At 40.8% G+C, this 18,401-nt stretch overlaps 1 protein-coding gene across 1 annotated transcript; it reads right to left on the reverse strand.

The window, feature by feature from the left end:
- Positions 1–637: 637 nt before the first annotated feature.
- Positions 638–18,062, reverse strand: SLC30A4 (solute carrier family 30 member 4). The gene is made up of 7 exons (XM_064389495.1): positions 17,294–18,062; positions 12,356–12,502; positions 6,875–7,028; positions 6,387–6,624; positions 5,982–6,087; positions 3,602–3,736; positions 638–2,966 (listed from the first exon to the last, which is right to left on the reverse strand). Exons 1-7 carry the CDS (start codon positions 17,682–17,684, stop codon positions 2,812–2,814), a joined length of 1,326 nt encoding a protein of 441 aa, XP_064245565.1. The 5' UTR covers positions 17,685–18,062; the 3' UTR covers positions 638–2,811.
- Positions 18,063–18,401: the final 339 nt, after the last annotated feature.

The following is an 18,401-nucleotide window of genomic DNA, read 5'->3' on the forward strand; positions in this document are numbered from 1 at the left end:
TCCACCACAGCTCTGAAAACCAGGGATACTGGTTGTGGAAACCCGCTTCGATCTCGGAAGTTTTTTGTTTAGAAAGAAGTTCTGTCAAGTATATATGCATTTTCACTTCAGGGAGAGGATTTGTTAGAAGGAAAAGAACAGTGTAAGAGTGTGTAAACTATCTTAGCCACATTAAATAATCTGGCTTGGAAAAACATGAGACCTTATTTATAATAATGCCCCTTTTCTCTAAGCTGATACTGAAAGCAATCTTGGAGTATCTATAAAAACTTACTGATTCTTTTATTCTTTATTCTCATTATGTCTTCTGTTGCCTTTTCTCTGAACTTCCAGTCCTTGGTAACAAGGGCCCCTCAAGGGTGAATGTAGGGTTTCAGGAATGTTTTGCCAGTTGCTTTATTATGATCCTTCACCATACTTGTCAGCTTATACCTTCTGAAGTGTAATTATTGCATGTGAAATCACAAGTCCTAAATTGTTCTGACTAAAGACAGAGACTTAATTAATTCTCTGTATAGCATCAGCAAACTGAGTTAAAGCTGAGTGTTTAGACATTGCAAAACACAGCTGCCCTAAGAATCAGACTGCTGTAAGAATTTGATGAGAGAAATACAAATAAACGTTTTATAAGACAATGTGAACTTTAATAATCGATTTAATAAAACCCACAATAAAACAACACACCTTTTTTCTTCAATTAAACAAATGTATACTAAATTATTAAAAAACTGCAAATACAATACATTTCTACTGTACTTCAACATCTAATTACATCAACTGTAAACCCCAATTTAATTAAAACCCATTTGAGCATTAGTATGTGCAAAATACCTGTTGTTTGTGGTTTTTGCCAGTAAGGTTGTAAGGATGGGATGCACATTTTTCATGAACTGTGATATGGCTTAATTAATGATAGTGTTTGTATTGCAGCATTACCTTCCCAAGCACAGTGGTGCTTTTCAGCTGCACATGCTCCCATGCTGTACACCATGTTCCTCTTTCTTGCCCAAACAGACACAAACACAGTCCGGTGTTATGTGCACTTTGTCCAGATTCTCAATGTGCTGTCTGCTTTCATCAATAAAAAATCATCATGTGACCCCTACCTCCAAAAAGGGAAGAAAAGAAACCAAAATTGTTACCACCGAATGCAGATACAAATTAGCCTTATGAAAATCTGAAACCCTAGTGAGTTTCAAAACAGAAAATAGCTGAAATATTCACAGCTGAATATCACAGTAACTGTAACTGGGCAAAAGGTTTCCTTTCTGATCCACACAGAGAACTGCTTTTCATGTCAGTGGAAGTTCTGCATAAGGTGAAAGTACAGAATAAACAAAAAATGTTTGAAGCCAAGTTCTTGCCCTCTTCTGAACTTTGTAGATCATGTTCTTGCTTCCCTTAGCTTCTTGAATGCCAATGCTGTCAGAAGCAGGTTAAATCTGGGCTTGTAGGTGTATGATAGCTTAGTGTAAAGATTTATTATCTTGGGTACATTCAAAATACAGGGGTTCCACAATGAGGCCAAACAGTTCCACCCTGTGGACTCTGAGCTGTCCAGATGAATACACAGTCTTTCCAGGTTGCCTCCTCTCTGCAGATACAGAAGGACCTTTCTGCCGCTGTAGGCTGTTATGATATTGCTGTCCAACACCTTCAGGTTACAGAGCTTGCTTGGATTTTGCTTCATCCATAAGCTAAGTAGTGGGAACTGCTATCACAGTGGCATTCCTGTCGGGATGCTGTCACGCCGTGCTCAAAGCAAAGATGAAAAAGTCAAAGATTGTGATGGATGGAATTGTGCAAGTCTAAAACTTCTGCTCCCCACTTTCCTGTTAGGTGCACATAGCTGTAGATTGCATTTGAGAGGATTTCCAAGTCAAACATCACTTCTATCATTTGACTTTTCTTTTAAAACAAAACAATCATGGAAAAAATTATCAATTGCAGGACATTTATTAATTACAATTAGAATGCATGCTAATCAACTGGCCTTTTAATGTGAATCAAATGATGGTTTAGACATTCAAGATTATTAATAATAAATTCCTCTTACAAGTCAAAACTTTGTAAAATAAATAACCTGTTTCTAATGTATAAATCCTATTCTAAAACACATTAAAGATAACTGATCACTTAAAACACTTTGGATCCAGTGTTGGGTCTCTAGATAAATACCAGAAGTCTGGGCAAGGATCTTCCTGTCTGGATCTCTGAATGCCCAGATTAAAGCTACCTTTCTGGTCTGGGTACAGTAAATTCTGTGTTTTGCAGTGTCTCCAAAGAGACAGTTTCCATGAGAATTCAACTTAATGTATGTGTTAATAGTTTGAGATACTGTCTGAAAATTACTATTGCAAAAATACTGAATAATGAATTTGGGGATCATGATATATTGTGCAACCCTGGTATGATCAGCTTTAGAGACTTTTGACTGAAATACTGAATACCTGATGCTCCTTTTGGAGTGCAGGTACTTTGTGGTACGTAATGTTTAAAGGACAATATTGGACTGTAATTTGTGAGGTATCTGCAGAGCCACGTTCCAGTTTGTAAACAATAATCCAAACCCAGCTTTGTTTCAAAACCATAATAAATTGAACAAACCAGTACAACGGAGAGAGTGAAATACATGTTCTGTAGGGCAACCACTGCACTTTTTGCAGCACCAGTTCTCCCTGCTGCATGTCCCATGGTACAAATCTACATATGAATGGTTACTATTGGATAATTTTCATTTTGCATTTATTGCTCTCAGTCTTTGACTACACAAGGTAAAGAATAAGGCAGCAGTTCCCAAAACATATGAAATTAGGCACTGGAACTCTGACAATTCGCGCAGGTTTTGCTCATTTCCTGTTTGTAACTCTGAAGCTGGACAGAGCACTTGTACATTCCAAATGTGTTCAGCAGCAGCTGCCGGGCCTTGGACTGAACATCCTCCCATTTAGATGAACTACCAGGAACTGCAAAATAAAGAAAAGAATTAATAAATTCACTCCTTAAGAAACCTGAGCAATGCAGATGTTCTCAAACTTATCCCAGTGTCACCAATGAGAATTATTTTTGCTCACACTCTTTATTAATTTAATATTGTTTTTTTGGTCACTGTGTACTTTCTATCATTTTACAGCTCTCTTGATAGAACTCTTGTGTGTGTCTGATACTTACCCCCAGAAACCTGAGCTCTCTTACTAAGAACTGATATTCATAGTATAGTTAGATGTCTGAATCAGCACAGGTTTTGGCAAAACATTTATTTTTCATATGTAGATTGTTCCGCATTAGAACTTCACTCTTTCCTTCCCTAGACATGTAAGAAAATTTCTGAGGAGAAATGTTGTGTTGGTATTTTTCCCCTACCCAAAGAATCTGCATTGGACATTTGGGTATGAATATACTTTATTTGCACAGTTTTCATTTACACCATGTCTTTCTTGGCCAAGGTGTTCTAATCCTTGCTGTACAAAGCAGAGTTAGCAGATTTTCCTTCCCCAGAATGATCTTTCTTGGTTCAATCTAAATAACAATATGAAGAGGAAGTGGTGGGGTTTTTCCTAAACTTGGATTTAATTTAGAATTATGCTATCCAGAAGCTTACCTAGTTGCAAGTGGACTATGGCAGTTGTTTTTCCTGCAGTGAGAGACCAAACATTTAAATCTTCTATAGAATAAACATCCTCAATTTTCATGAGGTCTTCCTTGATGCGATCCACATTTAAGTGCCTTGGAACTCCTGTGATACCAAACATGAGATAAAATTAATTCTGTCTTCTGCAAAGTCTCATTAGCCTTTAAAGTGTCACAACAGATCTCAATGTCAAAGAAATTAGAATTTGTGCTGTTGGAAGTGATTAGTAACTTCTATGTTATCAACAGAAAATAATATTGAAATGGGCCTGGTATGGATACAGAAGTTGTACAGAATTGCAGAGCTGTCTCAATGGAATCTGTCCTGTCCAGAATCCACACTCTGGCAACAGCCAACATTCGATCCTTTGCAATGATGTACTTTTATTGACTGCAGCTTTTCACTGCAGTCAGCAATTTCACTGCAGCTTCTAACCCTTAGTAACCGTTTAGGCCAGACTCTAGGGTCAAAAACTTGTAAAAAAACAAAAAAAAGCTAGGACCTGTCTCCTGAAACTGCTTTTCAGGTACCTGGATCATGTTCACAGGCTACAGTAATCCACATGCAGTGGTCAGCACCAAGGACTGTATTTTACAGTGTCATCTCTGCAAGTCAGAGATCAAGTCCTTTTGGTATTTTCAGCAGTGCATCTCTAACTTACCAACACCATCCTTTTACTGTACAAAGGGCAAAATCAAAATTTTAGGTTATCAACTTGGGTCAAAAACTAATGCAAGTACTGCATAAACTCTTCCTGAGTAGTTTTGATGCTACAGTAGCTTTTATTGCGTATCATCTAGTTGTATCAAGTTTCTTTATATATACTATGAGGACTTCAGCCACTTGCTTCTCAAATTTCTTCAGACTTTTTTCATGACTTCTCTGAACCTGGTGCCTTACTGTCTCTTACATTACGTTATTTCCAGTACTATCTATTTTAAAGTTCAGTGTCTAGGACTGTCTCACATGAAACAAAATTTTCCTTCTAGTGGAGACCATCAAAAATTATTTAGCTGATAAAAAACTAGCAAGTTTTTTTTTTTTTTTTCCCCAGGAAAAATGGACTTAAATTCTCATATCTACATCATACTTGTGATGGGCTTCCATTCTGCCTTATAAATCTATATTAAAAGCTAGAATCTCATTGCTTGTGTTGGATAGCTATTTAAATTTTTTAATTAGCATTCTTAGTATAATCAGGAAACTGAAGTTAATACCAAAAGTTGATACAACTTCCAGGGCTTTGATGTTACAGCAGTGGTTTCCAGTATAAATGCAAGTTCATTCTCTGGAGATCCTGGAATTTGAGTTGGAAAAGTTCCCTAGCATGCACAAAAGCCCACATATCATCACTTTTAATGACATCATTAATTTGGAGATTTTTATGACAACTGGGATACCTATGCAAACAGCTACAACACAAAACATCTGGAATCTGATACTTCATTAGTTTGTCTTATCTGTTTTCTTCAGCTAAATCTATTGCCTTGGAGCTAATTGAGGGTTCTTCAGGTGATGTCATCATTTTTGCCTTCTCAGTGAACTTCTACTTTGCTGGATTTTTTTTTAATCTTAAGCGACAGCAAAAGCACTTGATTTAACCTCATAACATAATAAAAGTAAAGTCAAAGGTAATTCACGAGACAGTTAGGAATGGGCAGTTAAAACCTAGGATTTTTCTCCCAGCCCTAAAATCTTCACTTTATAAAGTAATAGTACTTAGATCTAGTACTAGAGCAGTAATAGCTGGCACGTAAGCTGTGATAAAGCAAAGGATGTTGCTGACATGTTTCCCTCTATGTCACCTAAGGTAAGATTCTTCAGCCCACATTCAGCTTTTTCTTCCCTTTTTTTCCCGTATTTTACACCACTCTTAACTTGCAGCTTCCCCTGTGGGAACAGCAGATACACACAAGTAATACAAAGGGAAACAGGACTGGCATGAACCACATGTCCAGCCATTTGCCCACCTTTGGTGCTTCCTTTTACCTGCATTCACATTCACTTTAACTGTACAAGTAATAAAAGTGAGAGTGTAGAACTGAGTCTGGGCAAATGTTCACTTGATTTAACTGAGAGTCACTGCAGACACACAAGAAAAGTTCTGTACATATCACATCTACATCTCCTGATGGTAAAGAGTGTGCAGATAGAGGATTTGTGCTGTTCTGGCCACGGCCAAAGATGCCCAAAAACTGCAACAATTTACAGGAGCCATAAAGAACCACCAGACTAAAGCAGCACCAAGACAGACAGGTCTCCAGGTACAATCCACATAGAAATGGGGATCATGATGTCAAGAAAACAGGTATTTTCATGTAAAGTACTGCAGATTGGGCACAGATCTTACCTTCCAGAATAATAACTCCCGTGTCACACAGAATTCGAATTGTTGTAAAAACCACCAGTATGGAAAATACATATGTACATATAGGATCAGCAATCTTGTATTCTGGCTGCAAAAGAGAAATTTCACAATGTCAAAGGATGTATGAAAACAAGATCACTTACAAAAATGTGACTCAGAAAACACGGTTACTTCTAAGTTTCATTAATTTTTTGTTTGTTTGTTTGAACAGTTACAATATATGCAGTAGAGACAGTTTTGCTTATTTTGCATGATGTATGAAGCTTATAATAAAATATAATTTAAAAGGTATTTTTAATAACATACAAAACCAGGCCCCTTTTGACTTTAATCACCAGAGCTGAACTGCCAAGATCCCCGGTGCCTCCAGGAGGGGCCCTTGCTCACCTTAAAGCGGATGATGTAGGCAGCCACCAGCACCCCGATGCTCTGCACCAGGTCCCCCAGGGCGTGCACAAAGGCTGCTCTCACGGCCAGGCTGCTGTGCCCGTGGCTGCCGTGCCCGTGGCTGCCGTGCCCGTGGCTGCTGCCCTGGGCTGTGCTTGGAGAGCTCGGCTGAGGTACGTGAGAGTGAGGGTGGGAGTGGGAGTGGAGGTGGCCAGATTGATTCAGCAAAAACCCCATTCTGAAAGTGGAAGAAGAGAAATGCTTTAAGAAATAGGCTTTAGGATTTGTTGGATGGGGAGGATTTGTTAGGGTTTTTTCATTTTAAACCAAATAATTGAAAAATAATACTTGGTGTAATTTCTTGTCTTATTTGGGAAAATTAAGAGGTCCAGCAAAATTACATCCCATGACAAAGTTACAGGCCATGAATGAATTAGCAGCTTATTGAGAAATACATTTATGAGTATTAATGGAGAGGAAGATCTTACATCAAGTTAACTGCAACACCGACGGCTGCTGTGATGAGCATGATATCACCATTTATTTCATAGTCCATATGGATAGTTCTCTGAACAGCCTCATACAAGAGGAATGCCATAAGGATATAGACCAGCAGTACACTAATGATGGCTGACAGTACTTCTGCAAACAGAAAGGAAAAAACATTATAAAAATGTGTCTCAGATCCATTTCTATTTCCAAATTAGAATGTGGACAGGGCCTTATTTCAACTACTTTATCCAAATCTTACCTAATATAAACTAACAAGTTGTGTGGCAAATAAAACTTGTAAAACAGGATTAACCAACAGAGTTTGTTCTAATCCACTCCTTCACTTGTCCCTGTCATCAGTATATACCTCAAATTATGTTTTCTCTGAAAACTTCTGCACAGGTGATGATCCTGACTTCTTCAGATAACCAGAACATTTGCCTGAGAACTCACAGGCAAAGGCCTTGTCCAGGCATGAGGAGGACTGTTGCCATGATATTTTAGTGAAAAAGCCTCTGCTAGGATTTTTCCTGTCCTGAGGAGCTGAGCGCCTCAGGAAAGAAATGTAAACAGTAACTCTCTGCTGCTGTGGAGTGCCACAGGTGCATCTTCCATTGGTCCATGTGGATTGTTTTCAATCAGTGACCAGTCACAGCCACCTGTGCCAAGGCTGTGAGCAGTCACAGGATTTTTGTTATTCATTCCTATTCTATTCTTGTCTTTGTAGCCTTCTGATCTTCTTCTCTCTGTTCTTTTAGTATAGTTGTAATGTAGTATTTTAATATAATATATAACATAATAAATCAGCCTTCTGATGAAAGTGGAGTCAAGCCTCGTGGCCTCACACAAGGGGTTCTTGCCTAAACAAGAGAGGACAGCTGATCTCAAATATTATCAGCCTACCCACAAATATCGGAAACCTTGATTAAGTGTCCAGAGTATTAAGCTGGGTTTAGAAATTACTTTTATATAGCCTTTTGTATTTAGGATGGAGAAGAAATTACAAAAAGATAAAGAAATCTAACAAGTACAAACTTGTCACACATTATACTCTTAAGCAGCTTGACAAATGTGTTCATAAATGTTATCTGAGGCAGATTTCAGGTACAAAGGCTTGCTTAATGTAAGTTTCTGTATTGCTGCGATATGCTGTTCTAACATTATCTACTATTTACCACATATTATTATTTCACAAAAAGCAAGAGCATTATGACCATTATTGTGGCATAGGAACTTTATCTGATCAGCAGAGACTTTCAAAAAGAAACATATATCTAAAGAAAGATAAAAATTAGAAAACTAATAAAAACTACTATTTCATTGTCCTATGGTTTCTGCTGCCATTTACATCTGTGTAAAGTGGTTACAGTTCTCTACGAGGTTCCTGCTGTTATGATGGGAGGTAAACAGGGATAAATATTTTATAGGTCAGGACTTTTGTGCTGCCTCAGTACCCCAGTCATGAAATTGTGCTGGTAATAGCACACAAACCCTGGGACGGATGAGTCCACACTACAGTTTTAAGGTCCTACTATAAAGAATATAGGTATTTCCAAATGGGCCACTAGATTGCTTTTATCATAAATGTACTTTTACCCTCTAGCTTCATATTCTGAAAACTATCGTCTGCAGCAGCTGAAAGTTAAAAAAAAAAAAAAGGCAACACAGCTGGCAGAGAAAACATTAGCCCAGTTAAAGACAGTTATAATCAAGTTAATACAGGGCTTTACAAAAAGCCCTGGGAAAACCTTAATGCTTGCTCCATTGTATTGCATATAAATCTGCAGCCATGCCTGAGTAATCTGTAATCATTATGCATAATGCTCATTACTGTCACTTGCCAGATGGATCACTGGGATCTCAGCCTTCCTCTGTGAACTCAAAGATCAGAGGTGGAATTAATTTACTTGGAGTTGTAATGGTTGTTCTTCCCCCTAGTTCTACACATGTTGCCCTGATTTATTCCCCAGTAAGGGCAAAATTCTGCCCTTGGCTGTACCATAGCTCTAGGAATACTCATCTGAGAATTGCCTCTCTTCTTCCTCTGCTTTCAATCTGTCAGCCTGCAGTAGAACTTGGGTTACTGCAGATGTCTTCTCTAACAGAGAAATGTTTTAATTTTATTTATTGAGTATTACAGAAAAAAACCCATGCAGTTATATCAGCATTTTAATGTCACCAAAATCAGCTGATCCATGCACTGAATTATTAGCATCATTATGGGAGAAGAAACTCACACCAACACATTCAGGTGCTGGGTAGTGTGTCAATGCCTGGATGAGGAACAGCACTACCAGGCAGTAACAAGGCTCTGAAAGTCAACTGTCATCATCTGAGATGATTTCAGAGCAACTTGAAAATCCTGGAAATATCCACAGAAATAGAAATTATCTTTACAAAGCTGGCAGATTATTCAGGGCAACAGTCCTAAAAATACACAATACATTGCTTAGGTTTTACAGAATTCTTTTTTAAAAACTTGTGAAGCCATAGCACATTAGCATTTACCAGAGAAATATAGTGTGCTTTTACAATCTAAACCCATGTTTTCTGCAATGCAAACCAGTGTTTTCCTTGCAGAAAACTTCTTCCAGAGTCACTGTCATGTCAGCATTGTAGATTTGTGCTGAGATCTCTCCCTTCTTGTGAAATGAACTGTGCACGGTCTCAGTGGACTGGCTGATTCTGTCATTACTAACATTGTCTCTGCAGCAATGGATGAGTGCCAGGTTCCATATCTATGCTTAAATCTGCTCAGTGTCTTGCTGAAAAGGAGGTATCTGCACTTGGTGGGGAAACTGAACTATTTTTGGCTTCAAGAATTTAATTCTTCTTCAACATGACTGCAGTTTCCATTATTTTGTCTTCACTTTTCTAACCTATTCCTGAATCTGTCAGCTTCCTTTTCACAACTGAAAATGGAATAGAACTGAACATGGAACTTCTATATTATCAATTCAAAGAGAATTCAAATAAATGAAAATTAGTTCTAACTCCCTTCTGGAGTTTGACTAGACAACTAACAGGTCTCTTGCTTTTACAAGGCATGTTTATGGGAATATTTGAAAATTCATTATGCAACAAAAATGATAACAAGTACCAGAAATATTGTTCATTAGAACATTTTCATGCCTACTGAATGTATGGATTATCTTAAAACTTAACAGAGCAGGTCAGTGATGAGACAGTTCTTGCACACATCCCCAGCTTTAAACAAATAGTCCACATATTCTTCTGTGACAGATGCCCAATCTGTACCCTACTTTTAACATCCTGTCATGTTTTAACATCTCTCTTGTGAAGTTTAAACTATTGTTGAACTGACATTATTTGCTGACAAGCTTCTTACATATAGGTTACTTGAAAAAATATGTTACAACAAGGATATACCCTAGAAACTGCTTTGTTCCATTGCCAGCACTCACTGATGTGTGAAACTGGGCCCTCAGGCCACAGCATTCAGACTGGGTGCTTAAAATCAGGCAAATAAATTTCACAAATGTGATTTTTAAAAAGACAGTATATAGTAATTTTGAACCATCCCATCTTCTGTACTTTGGGGGTCCCTGGCAAAGCCTTGACTCCCTTCCTTCCTGCAGCACAGAAACTTTTCTCCGCAGGCCCAGGCTCTCCTGCTGCTCATCCAGAGAGCTGCACTGCTGCTGCTCATGCAGGATGGCTGAAGGAAAAAGGAACCCCTGGAAACTGTGTAGTCCTGCCCAAAGGAGGGTCAGCTACAGTGGGTTGCTCAGGGCTGCTTCCAGGTGGGTTTCATGTATTTCCCCTCCACAACCTGTTCTGGTCTTTGACCACCTGCTGGCACTGGGAGCAGAAAAGGAGGAGCAATTGTTGCAGAACTGAGAGGCTGCTCCCTGTAGCTGCTCCTAGAGAGAAGTACAGACCAATTTTATGGGCCACATTTGGCCCATGGACCACCACTGGATCAGTCTGGCTAGTATTTGACTAGTATTTTTCCTGGCAGAAAACTGGAAAGAAAAAATATACAGAAAATGAGGTGGCAGGAGTCCTCAGGGATTTCTTCTTTCACATTAATTGAAAAGTCAGTGAAAATTTACAGAACTGAGTAATATTTTAATAGTTAAGTAAGGTCCTTTTATTTTTTTTTAAGATAAACCCCTGTTTTAAGCTAGGCACGTTCAAGGTATATGCTATTTGATTTTACAGAAGTTACAAAGACAAAATTATTTTGAAATAGGGTTAAAGTATGTATAAATGCTAACATCCTTCTGGAGAGCATGAGCAAATGCCAGGGGCATACCTGCAAGGTCAGGTTTCAGTATCAGAGGAGCTCCTATCACAAAATTAAAACTTCATGAAAGAAAAGTTTGTAATGGGAAATGCTGGCATTGCTAATGCTTTCTTGCTAGAGCCCCAAAGAGCTTAGCTAGTGTACAGAGTTATGCATTCATGCATAGTGACTAACTGATGACAAATGACAAGGAGTGATGGAGTTGTTGAATTCTACTGCTGTTCTAGCAGCCAAAATAAGAATTGCAAATAATGACTACACAAGACTGAAATTCCTTGAAAAATGTATGCTATAGAGTGTTATAGAAAACAGGTAGAAAACTGGGACACTAGATATTATCTATTTCATGAAAAAGATACTTTGAAGTTTTTGCTAAAATGACTACAGACCTGCAGCTGTGCATTATATCCAGTTAGCAACCACATGAAAACACCCTTTATCATCATTATATTTCCAAACATGAAGTAATAAATCCTGAAAATATTCTTCCAAGGGTTAGTCCACAATTCTGTTTAAACGTCTTTTTAGGGACACCTAAACTGAGCAGAGGTTAAGTAATTTGCCTTATTTTGCAAACCAAAGGGCATTTTGACCTCAGCTTTCTGTGGTTTGGGGAATGCAAGAAGAATACTGATTTATAAGAGTTCTGGCAGGGCAGAGCTCTCTAATAATATGTTCTACATAACTTCTTAGTTGTGGATTAAAATGCAATTTTTCACATTGAATAGGACCTTTTTCCAGTATCACAATTCTGCTGAAGTCAACAAGATTTTTTAAATCCTGGGCACTGGCAATAATCTGTTGTGAACAACCACGGGCTGACATGCACAGCTCCTGCACCAACAATGTCACCATGAATTCAATCTCCCAGCCTTCCTCTTCAAGATGGAATCAAGCATTGAGAATTTAACTCAATATGCTAAGTGCCAGTTCCACAGAAATGGAGAGACTTGCCCTGCTCCCAGTGAATGAAATTCTGACGTCAAACTTTTGGCCAAGTTTGTTTTTTTGGTTTTATTAATCTATTCACTTGTGGCAATACAACCTATGCAGTGTATCCCCAATAGCCAGTGAAAGGACACTGAGAGTCAGTTAAAGCAACTCTTAGGTTTGTTGCTTTCTTTCTAGCTACCTGTTCTTCTAGAATTAGGTACTCTAAGTTTTTGCTTAAAATACTCTTTAACAGCAAAATCTGATAGCTACATACCTAAGCGATGAAATCCAAAAGTGAACCTCTTTGTTGGAGATTTTGCAGACAGCCAGAGAGCGAGGAGGGTCAAAATAATACCACTAAGGTCAGTCAGCATGTGAAGTGCATCTGTCATAATTGCTAGACTGTTAGCAACATAGCCACCTGAAAACATAATAGGAAAAGTCAGGGCACATGACATTTTTAATTATTTTATATAATATCCTCTTGCATAGCTTACAGTTATTCCTTTTCAGAATAGTATATGAGAGCCCTTCTTATTCCCACTAAACATGGAGGGGTGTTTGCCATCACAAGCAAAATGCCATACTGTAATTTAAAGCTACCATAGTTAGAAGTGCAGTCAAGTGTGCTTTCTATTAAGAGTAACATAGAAAGGATTCACTCCTGTTATTCTAACAGAGACTACTTGCATAATGTTTGCAAGATAAGGTCCAAAACAGTTTTGTATCTTTTCTCTACATATTACTGCACATGTGTTTAATCAACTGATTCTTTTGTTAAACTACATCTGTTCAACACTCTGACATAACAGAACAGGAACAGAACTCCATAGATTCAATGATGAGGAAATTTACCCTGTCCCCTTTTTATTTTTATTATTTCATCATTTAACCTTAATTATTCCCCATCCTGGCAGAAGCGTGTAAGTTCTTGCAATATCTACTGCAGACAATGATTTTCACTTATACAGCATTTTCCTTTGTTATTTATTACCATATTTTTTATTGTAATTATGAGCTGCATTGAGACAAATAAACTGAGATCAAAGGTTAATATCTTTGTTCCAATTCAATTGCTAGTGCTGCTATTGGATGAGTGAGAGATTTAAACAATGCACCTCTCGTTTAAGTATCCCTTATACAGAGGGGAGTCAAGGACAGCCCGTGTTGTCTCCCATACGCTTGAAGGTAAGCCCATTATCTCAGAAAATATCAAATCTTCAGTATCAGCTCAGCTATTATTTGGTTTCTCTTTTTACCTTGAGATTGTCATGCAGCCTGTAAATTGTACTGAGCAAAGTGTGCAGCTGGTGTGCCATTTGGCAGGCTTCGGGCTCCAACTAACATTTCAAATAAAGAAATCTTCATGTACAATTAAAATTGTCTTAGTGAAGAGGCTGACCAGAGGAAATAGCAAAGGGGAATTCAAAACTGGCTGATAGCTTTTAAGACTGGTCATAAAAACCTGTGTGTGTGTGGCAGTGGGTGTTCTTATGTACACACCTGCAGACAAAGCTTCTCTCTCCTCCCCAGCCAAACATGGAGCACAGCAGTACTGCAGTACTGTTTGTGCTGTGGCCACCTACCAAATGCACTACATTTCAAACAGCTCCTTTCTTCCAGCCCCTTTCTTCAATTGTTCAGAACTTTCTATGTCAAATTCTTCTGAGGCTGAAACTCTCCAAAAGTCCATCGCAGCTCAAAAGCAATGACTTCTTAAGATTTAGCGATTCAGCGGCTTTTTGAGTAAAATGAGTTATGCCTTTCCTTTCTGAATTGTGTTCTCCCATAATTTAAAAAAAAAATATTTATAAAGTGAAACTCAACCTCATTATAGTCAACAGAGAAGAAACAATAATTTATATATGTAAGGACATTTTTATATGTAAGGACATTTAGTTCAGCAGTTTACATATATCATTATTTACAGTATATATATTGATTCCTATGTATTATTTTGAGAATCACTTCAGTCCAAGAAAAGTCAATTCCACTTCAGCTAGCCTCTCACTTTTAAAGCTTTCCAAAATAAAAGTATAAGGAAGGATTTCAGATACTGAAGCTAAACATAACACAGAATGTGGATTAAGAAAACATAATTGCCATTTACGAAATCCTGAAATCAAAGGTTCTCTGTTTCTAAAGGTATCAGTTCATCACGTGGTTAAAGGTACTGCCTAGGGGCTGTTTAAATACAATTGGCAACTTGGAAAAAAAGACATCTATAACCTTTACAAAGAGACAGCTTGATGGCTCACCGCTGTTTTCAGTGACCCATGAAGGACAGCAGTTCTCCTCATGGATGATCAATTAGAAATCTCTAAACATAGCTGAAAACATCAAAACCCTGTGAGAAAAGCTAACTAGGACTTGCAAGATGTTTTTCATTTCTTGATGCACAATGGTTTCCCCAAAGTGTAAATTGTTATCTAACTGATCATCAAATTAAGCAACAAACACTCAGATAGGCTGAAGTAATGAGTTCGGAAAAAATACGCCAATCAAGATCTCACAAAAAAAGCTGCTGAAACAAGATCTCCTTCATCTTGTCACTGGTAACAGACACCAGAAAGATTTTTACTGAAAAAATTAATTGTCTGATAGAGTCTTCTGCCTTTCTTTTAGAAACTCAAATCTGTCAAAGATCATAGAAGGAAGTCAGTTAAAATATCCTACACGATCAGTTTCCCAAATACCTGAGCTTCAGATCAATTCATCAAGTTTGGAAATTTGAAACTAACCAAAGACAACACAGTACAGGGCTGGACTGAAATAATTTACAGGTGGGACATTGAGCCAGGACTTGGGGGCTGTATCTCTAACTACTCTTCTGCTGATTATTACTTGTCCTGTGACAAGTCATTCAGGTCAAGATACACAGAATTACAGAGATATCCAAATCCTCTATTTATTCTCTGTGGAAGATGGATGCCTAAATATTTTATGCGCTCTGATTCTGTGTCCAAAGAATGAAATATGGCTGGAAACAGAACACCCAGAGCTTAGGAGGACGAGTCCACAGTACAGCACTGACACTGTACAGACAAATCCAGCCTGCTCAAGTCCTGACTGTGGGGAAGAACAACAGATGATGTGACAGTGATCAGAGTATTTTTACTCTCAACATCTATTATTTCTAGAGCTGTCCCTGCATTTGCTATGGAGAGGTCTCCAACAGCATGGATCAGATCCAAAGCCCCAACCAGAAACATTCCCAGTGACTTGAGCATCAACCTGCCAACAGCTCAGACATTATTCAGTAAGAGGCCCTTTAGATTAATTAAATTCAGTGTACATCAGAACTCTGATACAATCAACTAGCATCACTCTCATGTTAAAGGATGTCTAAGCCTAAAATACAACACTATTGCTTATCAAATTTACCTGAGTTCATGCTGAACCAAAATCTCAGCCAGAGAAAAAACATGGAGCCACAGGGCAAATGGAGGAATTCAGCCAAATCCCCACAGGCTTGACACATAGTGCCTTAGCCATAATAAGCTGATGTATTGTGGCCGTGTTACTAATGACCAGCCACACACAGAGACATGCTGAAAGGCAAAACCACTTTTTGCATTAACCCACATTCCTGAAATAAGGCCCCAAATAAAACTGGCGCAGACACAGTCAATGTTCTGGTCTCTCTGTGAAAAACTGAACATTTCTTGTAGGCGTTTCTTCCTCTAACACCTGTAGGACAAACTGCAATAGTTATCCTCTAGCAATTATTGTGCTCCCTATCCACCTTGCACAAGTTTGTCTTAAGAACACGATTCACAGTTGTCCTAGCAAAAGCATCCAAGAGCAGGAGCACACTTCACACGAGTACTCAATTGACTCAATTTGAAGAAGTCAGGAGGAGGATGTAGATCCAACGCTGCTGTTCTTCCAGAAAGTTTTTATGATTTAATTTTTGTGTGTGTTTGAATTATGGCAGATAATTAATCTGATTAGCTCTGATTCAGACTTGAATGTTGAAACTTAAGAAATTTAAAAGCAATTAATTGCTATGGAGAGATCTGGCTCAACATACATATCAATGTGCTGGCACTGTGCAGTGCTCCCCACAACTCCAAATCAGGGGACAGTGGATGAGAACATTAAAGCATTTTTCAGGAGGCTGAGTCACACCCAACAGACACTTGCACTGCATGGCATGGCTGTATCCAAAATACAGATAGCAACAGTAAGTGAACAGAGATTAACAGATAAATACTGAACTTTGTAAAAATGATTACACGATGGCAAAGGCATAACATTTGACAGCTAATCTATGCATCTCAAGGACACACACATTTTATTTCAAGTCCATGCTGCTGTAGCCTATTTGATAAAGCACAGTTGTATAATGTTGCTGTATAATGCACAGGTTCTCCTCATCCTGCACAGCACAGCCATCAGGAGGGAGCAATAAAAGCTGAACTTGAGCAATACGTTCATTCTTCTGACAAACAATCAGGTGCTCATACGGCAACTCATTTTCAGGTAAAACCCCACTATAGTCCTGTAAGTACTAACAAAACCCACAAATAATTTAATGTAACTACTTGGTATTCTTACATGTTGTAGCAGGAAGTGTTAAAATAACTGTCACTTTAAATGCCTGTGCTGATATGATTTATGTCTGGATGGAGCACATGCTAGCCCAGAGCACAGCAGGACATCAAGAAGTTCTCGAGGGAGTAATGTCTCCACTGGATTGCCCTTGATAGCTCAGGACTGGTCTTTTTAGTTCTCAGTAATAGTGCGTATTGTTGTATCTGGTGAATAAGGACAAATACCCCCGTATTGCTTTCATTATTATGGTAAATGTCGCATTTAAAACGGTATTTTCCTCTTCTTCTCTTGTTGCAAACACAGCAAGATTTTATGGCCGTTGATTAAAAAATACTGCTATTGAAATTGTTCATGCCCCTTCTCCTTTGTTAAAAACAACTTAAAAACTTACCAAGAATAACTAAAAATCCATTAGACAAAGAAAAATTTGTATATTTTATGCCATTTCGGCGAACTGATGCGAGATTCAGGTAAGGAAAGTTGCACATTCTTTCAAGGAAAATACAGGTGGACTTTACTCCCTCTCCCTCTCTACACGTGCAGCTCATCTCTCTGGTCTCTCCAAAGGACCGATGGTTCAAAGCCAAGGCCCCAGCAGCCTAACAAGCTGCGGGGCACCGTGCCGGAGGGACGGCACAGAAGGCCCCCGACTCACCTATGAGCTCCCCCGTCATGAAGAGGAGGTAGAGCAGGGCAGCGAGCGTCAGGCGCTTCTTCACCTTCCTCTGCTTGGAGCGCTCCCGCCGGCTGCTGCAGCCGCTGCAGGGGTCCGGCCGGCCGGCCCGGGCGCTGCGCAGGGCGATGTCCCGGTCCAGCAGGGACTCGTCGTCGGACGGTAGCCCCGGGGACGCCCCGTTCACCGGCGTCTCCGGGGCCGCCTCCGAGCCGTCGTCCGCCACCACCACGCGCAGCTTGTTAAACCTGGGGAAGTCCTCGTCCCCCACCTCGTCCGAGAAGTCAAAGGCACTGGAGTCGTTCAGGAACAGAGGGTCCTCGCTCCTCCCTAGCAGGGACTTGATGCTCGCCCAGAGCCCGGCCCCAGCCATAGCGGCGGCGCTCGGGGGCCTCGCCGGGCGCGGCCGGCCCGCCGCGGGCGGCTCCGCTGGCGCAGCTGTGCCCTCGCAGGCGGCGCCCCGACCGCTCGTCGTCCCGTCAGGGCATGTCCCCTACATCGCCCCCCCGGGCCCCGCGCAGGTCGGACAGAAAGAAGCGCGGGGCTCCGCCGCGGAGCGCCCCGGCACCGGCGGCCCGCAGCGCCGCCTCCGCGCCGGGCACCGCGCCGCGAGGCGCTGTCACCGCCGGAGCCCCGGTGCCCCCGCGCAGCGCTCAGCCGGCGCAGCCCCGGTCACGCCGCGGCCGGGCAGGCGGCGCCCGGCGCGGGGCCGCCTCCCTGCCGGCGCAGGGGGAGCGCCGCCGCCGCCGCCATGCGCGTCACATCCCTCCGCTCCGCGCACCGCCGCGGGCCGGCAGCGCGCCGCCCTCGCAATCCCCGCGCGCTCCCGGGGCCGCCCCGCGTGCGGCGGCGGCAGCAGTTGGTGGGAGTCGCGTCCCCTGCGCGCCCGCGGACCCCGCCGGCACCGCGCCTGCGCCGCCCGCGCGGGACGGCCGCGGGTTCGAGTCCCGCTGCCGCCGCCTCGCCGCGCCCGCGGGGCTCGGGGCCGGACGGGCCCGGCCGGGGCGGCGGCGGCACCCGCGTGTCCCTCGGGGTGGCCTGAGGGGCTGTGCCCGTCCCTCCGTGCCTTTGTGTTCAGTGGGTAAATGAC

This window comes from Passer domesticus, chromosome 14, assembly GCF_036417665.1.
Source record: "Passer domesticus isolate bPasDom1 chromosome 14, bPasDom1.hap1, whole genome shotgun sequence".
Classification (NCBI taxonomy): Eukaryota; Metazoa; Chordata; class Aves; order Passeriformes; family Passeridae; genus Passer; species Passer domesticus.